This window comes from Dermochelys coriacea, chromosome 2 (genome assembly GCF_009764565.3).
Source record: "Dermochelys coriacea isolate rDerCor1 chromosome 2, rDerCor1.pri.v4, whole genome shotgun sequence".
NCBI classification, from domain to species: domain Eukaryota; kingdom Metazoa; phylum Chordata; order Testudines; family Dermochelyidae; genus Dermochelys; species Dermochelys coriacea.
In genome coordinates, this window is record NC_050069.1 from 174,773,316 (window position 1) to 174,794,088 (window position 20,773).

A 20,773-nucleotide genomic window follows, 5' to 3' on the forward strand; every position below is an offset into this window, starting at 1 on the left:
TGTATACAAAGGATCTGTACCCCACAAGTGTGTTTAGGGACCCCAAAGACCAGGGCAGTGTCTGGACCCCATTCAGGCCCCGATAGACTTAAAACACCCAGGGATCTAGAGGCTTGGATTTCCCTCACAGCAGTCTGGTGGTGGATCTGTGACAGCATCTAGGCGCACTGTGCTAGGAGCACGCTAAAGAAGAAATTGTGATGCTCACTTCAGCGGGAAAGTACTCTGCTACCAGTCTATTATAGTAGCAGATTATTTTCCTCTCCATGCTGTCTCAGCTCTGCTGGTCAACATATTCAAGTGTGGAATCAAAGCCTGTCTGACTGACCCCTCCCCACACATCATGGTGATGGAAATTGTGGACTTGGAATAGCTGCTCTCCCCCCACCTGTGCTGAGTCCAGCCTCACAAGTAGCTCATTAGGGTTACCAACTCTGACTGAAGCTATTCTGGGAGATTTTTTTTCCCAACATGACATAATGTCATTTTCTTAAAATATCCTATTAAAATCTTACGGATTGCTTTCAATAGTCACCGGGAGATTGATGCCAATTCCTGTAGATTCCAGGCCAATCCTGGAGGGTTGACAGCCCTATAGCTCATGCAGGGAGTAAGAGGGTGCTGAACTTCCCCTGAGTGGGTGCATAGACAATTTTGCCTTTCACGAATATGTTTTCATAAATACTGTCAATGTTGAGAGTTTATTTTTTCCATTAAGGATGAAGTTAGTTTGCTTTTAAAGTTTGCTTGATGGAAATCCTGAATGGCAATTTAAAATCACAGATAGTGAGAGCATTCCATCATACTTGTAGCTGTTTGTCTTCATTGTGTCAGAAATCAATGATGCTGCTATGGAAAACAACATGAAATGAAGAAATAAGTCAGTCAAAACCTAAAGTCAGTGCATGTTACACTGAATTATTAAACAATCTAATTTTAAAACTTCACAAATACCATCATCACGGAAACTTCTCCATTTCATCTGCAAAATCAGATAATAGATGTAGAAGAAAACCCAGCAACACACACTTTCAGTAGTTTTAACTTTAATTTGTGATTTTATGTACGTTTTCTCTCCAAGTTCAAGACACCTGTAAACAAGTTGTGGTGAAGCAGATATAAAGTCTTGGGATATCAGCAGGATATATTTAAGAAATCAGTGGAAGGAGAGTGGTATTTGAAGTGCTGCTTAATAGAGAAAAACACTATAAATGCAGGAGTAAAGTCAATCCTGGCATTAACAGGTGCAATGCCCCTTCAGAGGTAACCAGGTTCTAGTGATTCCCATCCTGTGGCCTGTGGATCACTAGTGACCCATGACGGACTTGCTGCTGTTCTGCAGACATCTGGCTGATGATGCTAGTTTTCCTCCTTGTTTCCTGTTCCTAAATCACAGTAAAGCCATCTAAAAATATCTACCACACAAATAGAATTTGCTCTGCTTTGCTCTGGGTCAGGATGCTGCTTTGCCCTAGGGCAGTGGTTCCCAAACTTGTTCCGCTGCTTGTGCAGGAAAAGCCTCTGGCAGGCCGGGCCTGTTTGTTTACGTGCCGCATCTGCAGGTTCGGCCGATCACGGCTCCCACTGGCCGCGGTTCGCCGCTGCAGGCCAATGGGGGCTGCGGGAAGTAGCGTGGGCCGAGGGGTGTACCAGCCGCCGCTTCCCGCAGCACCCATTGGCCTGGAGCGGCGAACCGCGGCCAGTGGGAGCTGCAATCGGCCGAACCTGCGGACATGGCAGGTAAACAAACCGGCCTGGCCTGCCAGGGGCTTTCTCTGAACAAGTGGCGTCCCAAGTTTGGGAAACACTGCCCTAGAGCCTTGTGGTGGCTCCCATAGTCTTCATGAGGGGTCATGGCTGTGTGGCCATGCGTCCTGCTTGCCACCTGCCAGTGGAGGAAGCCTCAGAGAAATTTGTTGTCCTTGTTTATCCTTTCCTTTTCACTGTGGGTGGGTGGGAGGATGAGTGATGCCTATCCTAAAAGGGGGATTAATATTAAGAAAAATTATGTGAGCCAGTAATGTTACGTTCAACTATCTCTTCCTTTTTGCCCAAGAGTGACATTTGTTAGCGGAGAACTCAGTGAAAACCCTGAAACCAGAAAAAGAAAAACACTTTTCCCCTGAATGAATGTTCATTTGACTTTTGATTTTCAGATATCCTAATTTAAACTGTTTTTTTTTTGACTCTTTAAAGAGTTCTTTCACCTGTTTGTTTAAGGTCAAAGTCCCTTTGCAAAATCCCATAAAAGGAATATTTTGATCGTATCTTGTAGATTGCCTTTATACAGCACAAACTAGCACTCTAGAATCAGGGCTGCTGCTAAATGTTATTGCTGCAGGTAGCAGCTCCCCCTAGCTGGTTGCTAAGCTTTTGAAGCCCAGTATAAGTCCTCCTCACAGAAACCTTTCTTTCTCAGATACCATGAAATATTCCTTTGGGCTTGTCTATATGAATATTTTGTTCACAGTGGCGGCAACCTGGGGTGTGAATCTACTCCACACTAGCATGTTGTGCCTAGCTGTCCATTTGGACCCTGCTGTTGTGCACTTAGTGCACTTTGATTTAGTTTCTTTTCAAAGTGGAATAGATAAGGGCACAATAGAACTGTGAGTGTATGTCAGCAGGGTCCACATGAACAATTACTGCCTGGTAGGCTAGTGCAGTGCAAGATACATTTCCAAGCCCTCTAAAACTAATGTGCAAGTAGACAGACCTTCCTCAAATGCAAATTCAGAACAGAGAACTCTGATTAGAAAGGGATGGAGGGAGGGGAGAGAAAAAAATGGTAAGACTTGCAGATGGGCGGCTTCCTTCACAGAAGGGCAATTTACAAGATGCCACCAAAATCCCCCTTTCTCCCGGATGTGTGCTTGTCTGAAATGCAATCAGCTCTTCCTGGTGATGTCCTACGATAACTGCAAGCAGGCTGACTGAAGACTGAACAGAACTGCTAGGCCAGTAACATTGAAAAGTATCAGAGCATGGCATTCTGTGTAGCTCACCAAGCTAGCTTGTTGCTCCGTGTGTCAACCTATTGGCTTATATACAACACTGCACTATTGTTTATTCAGATGTGCGCTACCTTGGGTTTCAGAGTAGCAGCCGTGTTAGTCTGTATTCGCAAAAAGAAAAGGAGTACTTGTGGCACCTTATAGACTAACAAATTTATTAGAGCATAAGCTTTCGTGAGCTACAGCTCACTTCATCGGATGCATCTAATAAATTTGCTCTATGCTCTAATAAATTTGTTAGTCTCTAAGGTGCCACAAGTACTCCTTTTCTTTTTACCTTGGGTTTGTTGCCCAAGACCTAAAAGCCCAGAGGAACAGTTGAACTGCCTTCAGCTCAAGGAATTTGATGTGGACAATCAATTCCCTAATAGATCAAGTTCCTTGGGATCATATATACATGCTTGTGCTAGCTCTCATTGAGCCAGCATGCTAAAAATAGTAGTGTAGCTCCACTATGAGCTAGCTGGGCCAAGTACAAAGCAGCCTAAACCCTGTGGGTATGTACTGTCCAGGGCTAGTCCACACCACTTGTTGCTGAACATGTGACCAAGGCTGCACTTTTATATTTAGCATGCTAGCACAATGAGAGCTATCGTCAGTCTGTCTAACCGAGTGGGGAATTAGACCCCCTAACTTCAACTAGTGTGACTGGGCAAGGCCAGATGGCTATAGGAAAGTAGGGGGAGACAGATATATTAGCCCCAGGCTAAACAAATCCCTGTTACCAGGATAAGCAAATGGCAGTTGCTCCAGGTCATTTAAGACACCTGGGGCCAATTAAGATCCTTCCAGAAACCAGGGAAAACAGCTAGGGGGATTAGGACACCTGAAGCCGATCGGGGCTGGCTGAAACTAGTGAAAAGCCTCCCAGTTAGTTACGGGGGGTGAGTGTGTGTGTCAGTCAGATGCGCGCACGCATGCACGCACGCACGCACGCACGCTAGCTAGCTAGCTAGCTAGCTGTGGGAGAAACTAAGCAGTACAAATCCTCTTAGGTACAAGGAAGAAGGCCTTGAGATAAGGGTGAAGTGGGGGCTGCTGTGGGGAAGTGACCCAGGGAATTGTACTCATTCTGTTTCCAAAAAGTCAGCCACCAATAGCTGCTGCTATTAGGCTCCCTGGGCTGGAGCCCAGAGTAGAGGCTGGGCCTGGATTCCCCCTCCCTGTTGATTACAGACTGGGAGACAACAGAGACTGTGTGAGTGAGGGTTGCTTCTCCTCACCTCCCTTGTTGGCTTATGATGAAAATAGTTCAGTAGGCTGTGACCCTTGTCTCTAGAGAGAGAGAGAAGGGCTACGTGGAGGTCACAGTGAGCCTCTGAGGCTAGTGTAATCTGCCAGGAAGTGTGGGACCCACTGAGACAATGTCAGAGCTTTGTCACACTAGGTATGTTATACTTGTGATCTGCATTGATTTCCAGTTAGTTTCTGGTCACCATTCAAGATGTGTTTTGTCTGGTGTTTTAAATCCTATTAAAGCACTGAGTGGTTTGGAACTTAGGGTCTGACCGGGCAATGTGCTTAATATTTGGTACTTGATTAGTCCTGTTTACTTCAGAGAACAATCCCTGCCTAAAGTTAGGTATGTCCTTGAGTATGTTGCTGAGCAGGCTTAACAGGACTAAGATGTTTGTTGACTTTGAAAGGATAATTGGGAAAGGAGGATTTCATGACTCCTATAAATAGAGATGAAGGGGTCGGTAGCGAAGCAGGAGACAATGTTTTTTTGGTAAATGTTTTAATGAGAAACTTTTCAATTTTTGAGCAGGTCTGTTCATAACTATTTTTTACTGTTTATGCACAATGAGTGATGCCTAGGCACATATTCAACTTTTTCCTCATATTTATTTATATTTTAAGAAGTATTTTATTTTTATGTGCGCTATCAGCTTTCATCTTCGGAGTCCCTTCTGCTTCACAAATTTTAGAAGATGGCAGAATTTTTGACAGGGCCTTAAAACATCTCCTAGAGCTGAAATTGTGTGTGTGTGTGAGAAAGAGAGAGGTATGTTTTTTTTTGTTGTTGGTTGTTTGTTTGGGGTTTTTTTGTGGGTTTTTTGGCTGATATTTTTCAGATTTTGGCCAATATCTTTGGTTTTTCAGCTGAAAACTCAAAAATGTCCATGGAAAACATCAACAAAAACATTTTTTCCATTTTTGTCAAATTTTCCTGGGGGAGAACCAGCTCTCATTTGTAATGATGTAAGTGGTGTTTTGCCTGCCCTCCCGGAACACCATAGTAGTTCATTGATTCAGTATTGACTCTGAGGGAAAAATTGCAGTATCCTGGCTTTTTTTTCATGGTCTCCCATTTAACTACTTGACCAATCCTGCCCCTGCTTGGCTTGTGAGATCTAAAGAGTTCACAACTCCAGGTGGAATAACTGCAGGAGGAATTCAATAGTTTTGCAAGAGAATCCAGAATTGCCTCACCGGAAGTACATTGTTGTCTTTTTTTTTCTTTTTCTTCTTCTCTAGGCACCAGCACAGTATATAGAAGTAGACCTTCAACTACAGTACTTTATGACATATCCTTGACAGATGTGATTTTTTTAATTGTTCATCTGAATGATGTTCGTACAAAACATCTGCAACTGACAAGACTCTTTTTTTTTATTTTTGCACTTGTAGAATTTAAAAATAGCAACCATTTTGTTTGGAACACTTTTTAAAAACAAAACTTGTTCAGAGGCTGAAATGGTGTATGCGAAGTTGTAAATGAAATAGCAGACACAGTCATAACTATAGGCTCAATCCTGTGTAATGCTGAGCGCTCCTCTGTGATGCTGCTCTCATCTCCCACTGACTTATAACAGCGTGAACGCACACTTGTAACTGCTGGTTAGGAAAGAACCTTATATCTTGTTAATTTTGTTGATATCACAGTGTAACCTGAGCACAGATGGTATGCTTAATCATAGAATCATAGAATCATAGAATATCAGGGTTGGAAGGGACCCCAGAAGGTCATCTAGTCCAACCCCCTGCTCAAAGCAGGACCAAGTCCCAGTTAAATCATCCCAGCCAGGGCTTTGTCAAGCCTGACCTTAAAAACCTCTAAGGAAGGAGATTCTACCACCTCCCTAGGTAACGCATCATGTTCTTTCAAGGCCTGTGCATCACTGAAAATATAGGGATAAGTGTTGTACAATTAAATATCAGTGACAAGACTAGATTTTTTACTTGTAGATGAATTAGCTTAAAATATACATACTTTCAATGGTCAAAAGTAAGCAATGTAGTTGCATTAATGTCTTGCTGCAGAACAGAAAATTACATGGATTTACAGTATGGGGTGGATTTTGCATGGAGAGCTGTAGCAAAAGAAATCCATGGATTCTGTGACTGTAGTCTCATAACTTCTGTAGAACTAAGCAAAAATGTGCAGAAAACAAATTCACAATTCTATGGACTTCCATTGCTCCTGAGCACTAGTATTACTTTAATGATGAGGCAAAGAACTTTAGTCATATGTTGTAGCAAACAATCAAAGCAATTTTGTGCATTTCTACCATATAGTTTTAAATATAAATGTTACATTTTCAAGTCACTAATTAGGTAGGGGTTGTCTCACATGTAGATTATTTCAGTAGGTTAATTATGGTAACCAGGTTACCAAGCCAATAAATGAATGGGGGAGATAGATGTGAACAGCTATGCCTGGGGGAAAAGATGGCAAGAGCAAGTTGTGGGGCAATATGAGGAAGTGGGATAAACTCTCATAATTGGGAGAGTTAATTGTGTTTAATTTCAACATCCCTAAAAGGCCCTTCTTGTAAGAGAATTGAATACATAGTATTGCAATTACAAAACATGTTTGTCTTCCTGAGCTGGTTGTGGTTAGGAAAACATGTTCTCTTTACCGTATGTACCTTTATCTTATTTTTTTTTTGTTTTTTTTATTCAGAGCATCACAGCTGAACATGCTGTACATGTACAGCATCTTTTCCCACATGAATGTGCGATGTTATTGAACGCCCAGTGTTACGATCTGTAGGTTGCTTGCCTTTCTCCTGTAAAGTGCATGACTTTGTCTTGGTTGCAGCTGGATTCATTTCCTTGTGGTTTCATTTGCCCTATGGTTCTGTTGCCTGCCATGGTCACAGAATGTTTATGTATTTTTACACCTTAGGATGTAATGCCTCTTAATGACTTGCAATTTTGTTCTTTTTAGTAGCCAGAAGTGTCTGTAGCAAACTCACTGAAGACTGTAGAACCGGCCTCCAGGTTTCTGTTATAAAGCGGTACATAATCAGTCTCTGGAGCAGTAGTTCTCAAGCTGTTTATCATGGTGGACTGCAGGCTGGGAACCAGAGCGCCCTCCCTCCCCCCCCCGCCCACAAACTCCTCAACAGTCCCCTATGCCTAGCACCGGCACCCAGAGCAAGGCCAGGAGTGCTGGGCTGGGACCCGGACTCCCATGTGGGCTGGGCAGCAGGACCCTGCAGCAGGGTCAAATGCCGGTTTCCCGCATGGGTGGGCAGTCTGCAGGACGGACCTCCATGTGGGGAGGGGGGGCTAGATCCCAGGACAGCCCTCCATGTGGGGCTGGTAGCTGGTGCCTGACCCTGAAACCCCACAGCATGGGAGTGGGCAGCCGGACCAGGACCCTGCAGTGTGGGGCCAGGCAGCTGGACCCTGGGACCCCCTAATGAGTCAGTTTATGGAGCAGTGGTTCTTAATCTGTTTATGTGCGGGCCACAACGATTTACACAGGCCGCAGGCTGAGAATGACAATGCCATCCCCAAGCCCCTCAACAATCCCCTATGCCTAGTGCCCCCGCCCAGAGTGGGGCCTGGAGCAGAGCCCTGGGTGCTGGGCCAGGTAGGTGGGACCCAGATGTCAATGTGGGACTGGACAGCTGGACCCTGCAGGGGGGCTGGACGGTGGGTCAGCCCCCCAACGCTGAAACCCCACTGCGTGGGGCCGAGTGGCTGGACCCTGGGACCTGTGCTGCGTGGGGCCGGGCAGCTGGAAGATGGACCCTGGGACCCCTGCTGCACAGGGCCACGTGGCTGGACCCCGGGACCTCCACCTGTGAGAGGCTGGACAGGCAGCCTCTGGACCTGGACCCAGACCCCTGCATGGTACGGGGCAGCCACACCTGATGCCTGGAGCGAAGTCCCACCTAAAACCTGGGGGTGTTGCAGCACCCCAGAAAACTCTAGATCCCAGCGCTCCTCCACCCCCTCACTGCCCAGAGCACCCCCACAAACCTATCCACAGACCCACTCTCCTGGCCCCTGCCCCCCTGTGGCATGCACCAGCCCCTTGCTGGCAGGAGCGCTCCTGCAGGCTGTCTTATTCTCTCTCCCCCTCAGCCAGCCCCGTCCACTGCCTCACCAGCATGGCAAATTTTTTGAAATGTTTTTAGCACATAGCTGGGCTGCAGCTGTATGCTAATTGGGCTGCATGCAGCCAGTGGGCCACAGGTTGAGAACTGCTGCTCTGGAGTGTTATGAGAACTGAGCTTTTGCATTAAATGTGGAAGGCCATGCATTGGTAGAGTTGAGGAATGTTTACCGCAATGAGCGTTTCAAACTTTCAGGTCCTGATCTTGAATGATAAGCATCTGCAATTCCAATAAATTCAGTAAACAGTGCAGATGCTGGGATCCAGCCCTCAGTGATGTGCATCCCCATTAACAGTAAAACAAAGAGGGATTTTAAAGGTCTCAGCACAAATTCATCTCTTAAATTCATGTAAGTAATTGAAATTACACCAGGGAAGAATTTCACCCACAAAGAAAGTGGCAATTGTGATAACTATTAACTAAGGCTATGTCTACACTACAGACTATGTTGACAAAACTTATGTCTCTCAAGGGTATGAATATTTCACACCCCCTTTTCTCCCAAGCAACATAACCTTCTCTCACTGACATAGCTTCTGTGGCTCGTGGAGGTGGCTTTGTATACTAATGGGAGAACTCTTTCCCATCAGCATAGAGCAGGGGTGGCCAACCTGAGCCTGAGAAGGAGCCAGAATTTACCAATGTACATTGCCAAAGAGCCATAATACCTGCTCCCAGTGCCTCCCGCCCACCGGCAGCCCTGCTGGTCAGCGCCTCCCCCTCCCTTCCTGCACCTCCTGATCAGCTGTTTCATGGTGTGCAGGAGGCTCTGGAGGGGGGAGGAGCAAGGGCACAGCAGGCTCGGGGAGGGGGGGGAAGGAATGGAGTGGGGACACAGCCTGTGGCAGAACAGTGGTTCAGCAGTGAGCAACCCTGAGCACGTTGGAAAGTTGGCACCTGAAGCTCCAGCCCCGGAGTTAGTGCCTATACAAGGAGCCACATATTAACTTCTGAAGAGCCCCATGTGGCTCCGGAGCCAAAGGTTGGCCACCTCTGGCATAGAGCATCTTCACTAGGCTAGCTGTGCCACTGCAGCACTGTACGTATATACATGGCCTAAGACAAGGTGGGTGAGGTAACATCTTTTATTGGACCTACTTCTGGTGGTGAGAGAGACAAGCTTTTGAGCTTACACAGAGCTCTTCTTCAACTCTGGGAAAAATATACTCCAAGCATCACTGCTAAATGGGAGGTGGAACAGATTGTTTAGCATAAATAGTTAGCACATACTCACACGTGCACAGGCTGAAATTGTGGAAAAGCAGCATCACTTGCCCCATAACCTAAGCTGTGCAGAACACCATGCCATCCACAGACTCTGAAACAACTCTGATAATATAATCAAAAAGGCTGACAAAGGAGGTGCTGTTGTTGTTGTGAATAGGTCAGAATATGAACAATAGGCTGCTAGGCAGCTCTCCACCACCACATTCTACAAGCCATTACCCTCTGATCCCACTGAGGGTTACCAAAAGAAACTACACCATCTGCTCAAGAAACTCCCTGAAAAAGCACAAAAACAAATCCGCACAGACACACCCCTAGAGCCCCGAGCAGGGGTATTCTATCTGCTACCCAAGATCCATAAACCTGGAAATCCTGGATGCCCCATCATCTCAGGCATTGGCACCCTGACAGCAGGATTGTCAGACTACGTGGAGACTCTCCTCTGGCCCTAAGCTACCAGCACACCCAGCTATCTTCGAGACACCACTGACTTCCTGAGGAAACTACAATCCATCGGTGATCTTCCTGAAAACACCATCCTGGCCACTATGGATGTAGAAGCCCTCTACACCAACATTCCACACAAAGATGGACTACAAGCCATCAGGAACAGTATCCCCGATAATGTCACAGCAAACCTGGTGGCTGAACTTTGATTTTGTCCTCACCCATAACTATTTCACGTTTGGTGACAATGTACACCTTCAAATCAGCAGCACTGCTATAGGTACCCGCATGGCACCACAATATGCCAACATTTTTATGGTTGACTTAGAACAACGCTTCCTCAGCTCTCGTCCCCTAATGCCCCTACTCTACTTGCGCTACACTGATATCTTCATCATCTGGACCCATGGAAAAGAAGCCCTTGAGGAATTCCACCATGATTTCAATAATTTCCATCCCACCATCAACCTCAGCCTGGACCAGTCCACACAAGAGATCCACTTCCTGGACACTACGGTGCTAATAAGCGATGGTCACATAAACACCACCCTATATCGGAAACCTACCTACCGCTATTCCTACCTATATGCCTCTAGCTTTCATCCAGATCATACCACACGATCCATTGTCTACAGACAAGCTCTACGATATAACCGCATTTGCTCCAACCCCTCAGACAGAGACAAACACCTACAAGATCTCTATCATGCATTCCTACAACTACAATACCCACCTGCTGAAGTGAAGAAACAGATTGACAGAGCCAGAAGAGTACCCAGAAGTCACCTACTAGAGGACAGGCCCAACAAAGAAAATAACAGAACGTCACTAGCCATCACCTTCAGCCCCCAACTAAAACCTCTCCAACGCATCATCAAGGATCTACAACCTATCCTGAAGGACGACCCATCACTCTCACAGATCTTGGGAGACAGGGCAGTCCTTGCTTACAGACAGCCCCCCAACCTGAAGCAAATACTCACCAGCAACCACACAACAAAAACACTAATCCAGGAACCTATCCTTGCAACAAAGCCCGTTGCCAGCTGTGCCCACATATCTATTCAGGGGACACCATTATAGGGCCTAATCACATCAGCCACACTGAGAGACTCGTTTACCTGCACATCTACCAATGTGACATGTGCCAGCAATGCCCTTCTGCCATGTACATTGGCCAAACCAGACAGTCTCTACATAAAAGAATAAATGGACACAAATCAGAGGTCAAGAATTAGAACATTCAAAAATCAGTCCAAGAACACTTCAATCGCTTTGGTCACTCGAATACAGACCTAAGTGGCAATTCTTCAAAAACAAACAAACAAACAAAAAAAAAAAACCCCCACCTTTCAGACTGCTGAATTGGAATTAATTTGCAAACTGGATACAATTAACTTAGCCTTGAATAAAGACTGGGAGTGGATGGGTCATTACACGAAGTAAAACTATTTCCCCATGTTGTTTTCTCTCCCCCTTTCCCCCGCCCCCCCCGCACTGTTCCTCAGATGTTCTTGTCAACTGCTGGAAATGGCCCACCTTGATTATCACTACAAAACATTCCTTCCCTCCCCCCACCCCGGCTGTCCTGCTGGTAATAGCTCACCTTAAGAGATCACTGTCGTTACAGCGTGTATGGTAACACCCATTGTTCCATGTTCTCTGTGTATATAAAATATCCCTGCTGTATTTTCCACTGCATGCATCTGATGAAGTGAGCTGTAGCTCATGAAAGCTTATGCTCAAATAAACATTAGTCTCTAAGGTGCCAAAAGTACTCCTTGTCTTTTTGCGGATACAGACTAACACGGCTGCTACTCTGAAAGAAAATGTGAGTTATTGACTTTTTGCCGAACTGTTAATTACCTGCTAGCTACCTAAAGCACCTGGGGCTTTGGTCTATACAGTGTAAGTCATTAACTTGCAGGTAAAGGATCAGCACTTTGTAAATGGCTTTCTAAATAACTTTACAGGACTGAAGCAGGTGGCAGGGGCTCTTTAAACTCCAGCTACATAAGGCAACTATTTTATTTGAGAGATCCAATAGTTGCCCTTTATGAGTGACACCTGAGAGGGAAAAGAGTGAGCTTCGGGTCTTCATTAGAATCCCAAATGAGGGTTATTTTATTTTAGCTCCTCTTTATTTTGATTTTGATTTTTGGGTGCATACATATTAAAAAAAACAATGGGCCAGATCCCTAGCTGGTATAAATGGTTGCATCTCCAATGAAGTCATGTAGCTATACCCCTTTACAACAGCTGAGGATCTAAGCCACTTCAAAATAAACCAAAGACTAGTAATGGGCTCTTCCCTCTGACTTCTGTATAAACATCCCCATAAATTCTAACCCATCCATTTTTTTTTTGAGCCCTGGAAAAAGATGAACTTTGGCGTATGCCTAGAAAGATGAGACTTAGGGTCCTGTTGAACTGAGGAGAGAAGCAGGTTGCGAATTGATGGGCCATTCACTGAGAATGCCCTGCCTGCCGTCCTCTTATGGCTATAGCTAGGACAAATGTTGTAGCTGATCTACAACTGCGGTATCGTAAGAGGGTAAAGAACCTGGCTTGTAGCCAGATTCCAAACATTGCTAGGCTTCTAGATTACGAGACTGTTATGCGCTCTGAAACAAGTTGATGGCTAGTGTAGATCATGTGACACAGCTGCTATATGCCCTCCCTGCAAGGAGCACTGCTACTTGAATGGACTGCCAAGTTGTATACTAGTTGAAGCTTCCAATTGTATACTAGCTGAAGCTATCTTTACAAATATACCTATGTAAAAGTAAATTACAGTAATCCAATCTCAAGATAACAAGGGCACAGTTTAAAGTAGTGATATTTTCATTTGAGAGAAGGTTACAACCTTCCAGCCAACGCAGGTGAAAAGATGTATTCTTTGCCATTCAAGCTATCTGATTACTCTGAAGCAGTTACATTATCAGGTTTCAGAGTAGCAGCCGTGTTAGTCTGTATTCGCAAAAAGAAAAGGAGTACTTGTGGCATCTTAGAGACTAACAAATTTATTAGAGCATAAGCTTTCGTGAGCTACAGCTCACTTCATCGGATGCATTTGGTCTCCCCTCTGTATTTTCCACCAAATGCATCCGATGAAGTGAGCTGTAGCTCACGAAAGCTTATGCTCAAATAAATTTGTTAGTCTCTAAGGTGCCACAAGTACTCCTTTTCTTATTATCAGGTTTGTATCACAAACTGCTGACAAAGGTTGTTTCAGAATCTGTCTGGTCTTCTGATTGCTCCTGCTAAGAAGCATGAACCCTGTCTTGCTGGGATCGGACCTACTGGGACTGGTCACCAATGTGAGGAGGAGCTGGTGGGGGAGAAACAGGTTGAACAAGGAGCCTGCAGGTTGGGGGAGACTGGGACAAGAAGCCCTCTGAATAGGCAGGAGGAATGCAACAGGCTAGGCAAGGATCCTAGGGAAGGAAACTGGACTAGCTGAACAGACTAGTACTAGGATGAGGAGCCTCAGGGGTGGAGACTGGGCTTGGTGAAGGTGAAGAAACTAGTATTTCTATACTACATTTATAGCAGCATAGCTGCAGCAGTTCTGGTGAAGATGCTCTAAGCTGATGGGAGAGAGCATCAGATTTTGGGTAAGACTTTTCCCTCCCCCCCCCACCACACTCCCTGAGCAATGCAGTTATACCAATGTAAGTTAATAATGTAGACCTGGCCTGTGATTGGGGGATGAGCTGCTGTGGTGGGGAGACGGGACTTGCACCAGAAGAGTCTGGAGGAGTCACGGGCAGAAGGGTTTGGGGAAAGTAACAAAAGGGTCTGTGACCACTAGAGCTCAAAATCTGGAATGGAACCCGATTCTTGCCATTCCTCTCAACAACTATCTGAACCTCACTAGCAAAATATGTCTAATTCTCTTCCCACTCTGTAGCTGGCTCACATAGAGAATGACAGCCTACTATTGCTATCATCATGTACTCTGTTAGCTCAGGTGACAAAGGCCTGTGGGGTGGATTTGAAAGGTTCCAGTCTGACCCTGATGGCCAATATGGGTGTCAGTATGAATACACATGATGGACTTTCTGGTTTTCAGCTTGTGTTGAATTCCAAGGTGTGGTTTTTTTTAAATTGCATAGGTTGGTTCTGAAAAGTTTCCAAGAAACACTAGAATATTTGGGGAGACACTGAAGTGTCTAGCATGGTGCCTCATAATCCTGCAGATACACTTCCCTGCTTCTCACTAGTATGCCCACTCCAGGGGCAGAAGTGTCCATGGTTTTATTATTTCTATTGCACTGTCACCTAGAGGCATCAGCTGAGTTTGGGGTCAAATTGTCAAAGCACCATGGAGATACCTAGTAAGACACTCTCATCTCAGAGATTATCTAAATAGATAAGACAAACACAAGGTGAGAGGAGACACACACAAAAGTTAAATGTCTTACCCAAGATGACACATGAAGTCCGTGGTTAAGCCAGGAATAGAACCTAGTCCAGTGCCTTATCTACTGGACCATGCTGCCTCTTTGGTATGGGCTGTGTTGGCTGATTGTCCAGGAACTGCAAAAGGGATGCAGGAAGGAGGAGTATTTAACTCATCATTGGATTTTCACATTGAAATCCATGGAGTTAGCAGGAGCCAGTCCAGGCTGATCTGCTAGTATACAATGTGCTTCCTCCAAAATCTTGCAAACTACCCCACTTGCAGTGCTTCTTTGAGGTTTGGAGGAAGGGAGAAAATGTCATCCCATCCCTCAGCCACCACACATCTCACCCGAGATCACGAGCTCAGTCATCCTCTCTACTCATGGAAGCGGAGAGAGTGAGATCTGACCCTGTGTAGGTCTAAGGGCTTCCTCTATCCTGGATATTGCTGTTAAGAGGCTTGCACATCTGAGTGTAAGTAATATAAGATGGTCATTTACTTTTTTAGTAGCATGTCATATTTTAAAGCCCGGTGTGAGAGAAGGCTATATGCCTAGTAGGTTCTCATTACTAGGGTGGCATATGGGTGTTTGTATTTCATAATGATACAGTTAGGATATTTTCCTCTTATAAAATGTAAGGTAAAATATGGCAAACTACAGGATCAAAATAAAGCCTCACATCTGTGCTTGTCAGTACAATTTAAATCAATTGGTGACCTAATGATGGCAGCCAAACTGAGTGTGATTTTTTTATTCTTCTGGACCAGGCTAGCTAAAGATTTAATACCTAAAGGTAATATCCATTGAGACAAACCATCTGTGGAACAGTACAGGAATTAGTTGTCTACTTGGTTACCATCATGGAACCAGACTTGCACATTGCAGGACAGAGAATGTAAGAAAGAAAGCAAACAAAGAAAAACCGGGATCAGAGCAGACCAGATCATCGTTCTGTTAACAGCCTATTCCATTTTGTGCATAAATCATTGTCTGTGGTATGTCTACACTGCAGTTAGACACCCGTGGCTGGCCCCTGCCAGCTCAGTTGGGGTCATAGAACTCAGGCTGCAAGGCTGTTTAATTGCAGTTTAGACATTTGGGCTTGGGTTGCAGTCTGAGTGCTGGGACCCTTCCACCTCACAGGGTCCTACACCTTGGGCTCCAGCCCAAGCCCAGAAGTCTGTACTGCAGTTAAACTGCCCTGCAGCCTGGGCCAGCTGAAGGTTTTTTAATTGCAGTGTAGACATGCCCATGCAGTTTAGGCCTTAGTAATAGTACCCACATAGGGTAAGTTGGTGGGTTTAAATTCACCTCTTAAGCCTATTTTACTCCTGAGGGAATTCTGCACCAAAAAATTAAATATTCTGCGCACAATATTTTAAAATTCGGCAAATTTTATTTGCCAAATAAATATGGAGGCTCCAGCATGGCATTAGGGAGCACAGACCACTGGCTGCCCAGAGGTGGGAAGTCACTGTGCAGCTCCCCCCCACCCTGGACATGGACTCACTGGAGATGCTGCACCTAATCCTGACACAGAGCAGGCACTGGGCCTGCACCAGAAATACCCCAGGTCCCTGCCCCTCCGTGCCAGGTGCACCAGGTGTGGACAGACAAGCTCAGCAAGGCAGGATCCAGGTGTGGGTTGAGAGGGTTCTGTGGGCAATTTGGGTGTGGGCAGCTCAGTGGGGGATCCAGGTGTGGGGGGATCTGGATGCATAGGGGCTTGTTGGAGGGTTCTGGGTGCAATGGTAATGGGACTCTGCAGGTGAAGGTGATTGGGGCTCAGCAGGGTGGGGATCTGGGTGTGGGTGGCTTGTCAGGGTGGTCCAGGTACAGGGGGAGTGGGGCTCATCGGTGGGGAGTGGGGTGGGGTGGTTCCAAGTGTGTGGGGGGGGGCGTGAGGATTGGTGGGAAGGTCTGGGTATGAGAGGTTCTGGATGCTCAGGGGTTGGCTGGAAGGGGGAGCAGCTCCCTGTACAGAGATCCCTCTCCCTGCAGCTGAGGAGCAATGGGTGCAGGAAGCATTGAGGGGGTGGGGGGAGGAGGGAAGTTTGCAGAGCTCTCTTCAGCTGGGGGAGAAATCTGGGAGTGGGTCTGACCCAGCTCTGGATGCAGTCTCCCTACCCTGCTGCGGGCTCAGCTTTCTAGTCTTGGCTGGGCAGGGGAGGATGCGAGTTCCTCTTTCCCTGCACAGCATCCAGAGCTGGGTCATACCCACTCCCAGATCAAACTATGTCTAGAAGCAAAAAAATAAGATTATTTGCTTATTGTGACAGTATCTTGATGACACATTTCTTTATTTTCAGCTGTTCTAAGAGCTTGTGCTGATGGAGGTGCTAATCGCCTGTATCATATCACAGAAGGAAATCGTGAGAGGTACATTAATAATCGCATACTTTACCTTTAGTCTTGGGTGAGTGCATCAATGGGCCTGCACTTTCCATCTGCACATTCTTTCTCTAATTCCTCTCCTTTATTCTGATGAATATATTTTCATTACACTCTACCTCAGTTGAAATGAGGAGTTTAAACATGCAGCATCTGTACAATAAAGGAAGTCACACCCCTCACCCCAATAAATTGGCAACAGACTAGTGATACCCAATTGAAATGAACAAAAGCTGAACACTTGTAAATGAAATACATAACTGACTTTTTTTCCCCCCGGGGGGGGGGGGACATTTACAGCATTATCAAGAAAAGACCAGTATAATTTATTTTTCTGTAATTACTTATGAGTTCTGAGCACTTTCCTGTCTCAAGAGGTGATTGGTACAACCCTTAAGTTGTCATACTCTTTCTTTCCTCCTCAAACCTTTATGATGAGACATTAGCCAGCATGCTTAGGATGCAAGAGGAGAGTGTGGTAGAGGGTGGGGAGAGTTAGAGGACTGTTTATAAGCAATTGATTTGTTCTTTACTAACCTTTTAGTGATACTTGTATTCTGTATATTTGGATAAGACTAGTGGATCCCTTACTTAATACACCACATCTCATTTACACACAAATATTCAGTACACAATTATGGAGTGATTTGTATAGAAGAGGCACTGGATAGCAATATTTCCTGGTGTATTTAATAATTTTGCCAGCTCTGCCTTATTACAACATACAGAAATGTGAAACATCCTAAAACTTTTTTTTATTGTAAGCCTAGTCCTATTATCCTTTGACATCTTTACTTTGTACTATGGTCCTGTCACTCCTCATATGCTCAGCAGAGTTGAGCATGTGGAACAACCTTGCAAATAGCATCCACTGGTGGCTTCCTAGTGAAAGAGCTTCTGCAGTGTCCCAAGAAAGGTTCAATGATGCCTCTACGGAAAATCTAGGTGCTTTTAGGAGATATGGAGATAGGAGGAAGAGTGACACTTTGTCACTTTTGAGCCAATGCTGCAACTTTATACATGAGCAAACCCAAATACAAATGTCACAATGTCCAGAGAAGAAAAGGATGCGACAGATGAAACCTAATCCTGAGGTTCCTTCCTTCTCTTCCACGTCTGTTTGCAAAGAAGGTTGTGTCACAGTGCGTTGCATCAAAATGGTGTAAAATTTTGGAAGTAAAATCATGGAAGACAGGACAATTGAATTCAGATTCTTGTCAATATTAAATAGGCACTCTTTTTTTTGAAGCCTGCTCTGGATCAACTGAGTCTGAGTCTGTTTTTAGTACATTTGGATTGATTTGGTCAAAGCTTCATGAATGGTTAAGGACAATAAAAGCAAGTAAGCCAGTAAAGCTATATTTAAGGGCAGATATGAAAGGGAGATAGGCCTAACTAGCTGGTAGACAATTCACTCCTGAGTCTTGTGGTTTTCATTACAGAATTGCAAGCTTACCAGTTTGAAAAGTGAATCCCATAGCATGGATTTTGTGTTTTCAGTTATTTAAAACATAATGAGATTTCTCTCTTCTCTCTTCCCTCTCCCCTCACCCCTTTCCTGATCAGCTCCAAATAAAGATATAGTGTGTTGGGTTTTTTTGGTCTCTTTGTCAAGTTGGGAAAAATCATAACACAACCTGTACCTGGCATCTATGGGGAACATGATGCCTAAGATCAATGATCACAATGACTGTGGTAGAGGCTGGCCTCTGCTTAGTGGTGCAAGAATGTGGGAGTCTCCTTTACTTTCTGTATTACCCTTCCCCTCTGCCCCAGTGCAGCAGCAGACAATGTGACCCTTAATGTGAAGTAGAACCTGTTTGACTAAAAGCAAGCAGTTTTGGTTGATAGACATAATGAGCTGTGAAATATGAGCAACAATATTCTAGAACTCTCATCTTACCTCATTCCATAGCCCATTCATCTCTCCTGCACACACTTCATTCATTTAATATAAAAGCAATTTGGGAAAAATAGCTGATTGTACTTTGACTGACTAGTTTCAAATACTCTCTACATACTTGGCTCTTGAAGTGTTCTTTTTGGGGGGTAAATTATACCATCAAAGTCAACCTTTAAAAATTAAATCCAGCAGGGCTTTATATCTTCCTTTAAAGAAACTAAGTCTGCTGGAAGGAATATTCATTTACTTTTCTAAAAAATTTCTCAAAATTCCCTGTCCAACTTCATTAAAGGACTGTCTGTTCAGAGACTACTGTCACGTTAATTATTTAATACAGGCAGTGAATTTTATTAATTCACAGCTTTGGTAGTTAATAGTATTGTATCAAACTAAAAGCCACAGTATGTTAATTATAAATTATAGTGTTGAGATATTACTGAAAGGATTAGACTGAGACTTTGGGTCTGATTCTCATTCACACAAAGGGCACTTGGCAGCATGAAAGATCATTGAAAATGAGAGTAAATTACAACAGTTTAGAGTAAATAAGACTCGCATCCTTTACAGCAACCTTGTGTTAAGTACAGCTGGTAACTGCACCTCCCCAGGGGACTTCATCTGGCTCTGGAGTTGAAGTAAGTTATTGCAGCCCTTGACAGGATACCTCCTATTCCCACTGCATCCTGGGAGGTGCATTGTGGGGAACCGGGGGGGGGGTGGTAGGGGAGAAAGAGAAGCAGAGTCTAGGCTTTGCCCACTTTATGCCTGTAATGGGGTCAGCACCCATCTTTTGTGAGTACCCCTTCTGGTTGGATGTCTACATTTTTTCAGTAAGTAGTCCTAGTCCCAGTAGGGCCATATCCCCAGGCCCCGTTCCTACAAGTAGACTGCTCTATTCAGGCCCTTTCATCTCCTTTTTATATGAGCCTGCTGGGCTCTCATTGGCTGCTCCCTGAAGCCGCTCTAGCCCACTTGGAGGACCTCTCCATTGCTCCTTTCCTGGGATGGGTGTGGTTGGACCCTGAGGCCTCCAGCAGGGGGCCTTTGGGCCTAGTCCACCCCATCACATTCCTCCTCTCCCCATAAGGATTGGGGTGGTAGTTTTACTATCTCTTGCCCTGCTTTAGCAGGGTCTTCTCCCTCCTCGACCTCTGTATGGAGAGTTTGTTTCTCTGGCCGTTTTCACCATTTAGTCAGGGTCTACTCTCCGAGGTCTCTCTTTCCTGGAGAGCATTTAAGTCCTTTCAGTTCCCCTTCGCCTCCTGGACTTTGGGGTCTCTGCACACCACAACTTATCCATCCCTGTACACTGAGCCTCTGCTTCCATCTCAAGGTCATATATCAAGTGGAGCAGGTGCTTTTACTCCACCTTAGCAAGCTGGAGATCCATGACCAGCTGCTCTGAGGCACTTCATGCTCCATTGACTCTAGATGCTGGTTTAGCTCATCAACACTTAAGAGGGACTTGAAGAATTGTACAGCTATACCTTTTTCTTTGGGGCAACCCTGTTTGAGCCCCTATGGTAATGTGTTCACTGAAGTCCAGCTTGGGGTCCCACCATAACTGGCTGACCTTGAAAATTTGTCTGGGTCCCACCTGTATCCTACGGCTCCTGGGATTCTGTATGGATCCCCACACTATCCTTCTGTACTTGGGGCACCAGCTAAACCCCTTCTGCTATTCTTCCTTTGGTTCCCAGTCTCTTTGCTTCTTTATGCAGTTGGTCCCAGACTCTCCTGGTCCTAGGCCACCATCTTGGTCTCTCCTGCACAAGGGCTGGGAAACCCACCCAGTCTCTTTTTGACTGTCCCAGTCTTGCCTCAACCTTGGATGTTTGTCTTTTTTTCCATTGTTTCCCCTCCTTTCTCTGAGAGGGAAGATCTCTTTAAATGCCTTGCCATCCTGCAGGCAGGACATACTGCTTCTTTTTTTGCTTTGGTCATGGGCTGTGAGTCACTTAGGGCTCTTACAATAGCCCTACTGTTCTGCTGCCCAGAGTCACCTTGCCTGGTTCCCCTGTCAGCTCT

General features: G+C 45.2%; 1 protein-coding gene across 7 annotated transcripts in view; it reads left to right on the forward strand.

The window, feature by feature from the left end:
* TPK1 (thiamin pyrophosphokinase 1) overlaps positions 1 to 20,773 on the forward strand; it is a 516,426-nt gene that overhangs the window by 189,313 nt on the left and 306,340 nt on the right. For 4 of the 7 annotated variants that reach the window (XM_038390021.2, XM_038390018.2, XM_038390017.2 and 1 more), the window contains one exon: positions 16,759 to 16,867. In XM_038390021.2, coding sequence (XP_038245949.1) covers positions 16,782 to 16,867 — 86 coding nt within the window. In that variant the 5' untranslated portion in view covers positions 16,759 to 16,781. The remainder of the gene's footprint in view (positions 1 to 16,758; positions 16,868 to 20,773) is intronic. The other 3 variants (XM_043508683.1, XM_038390015.2, XM_038390020.2) reach the window with 1 other exon arrangement.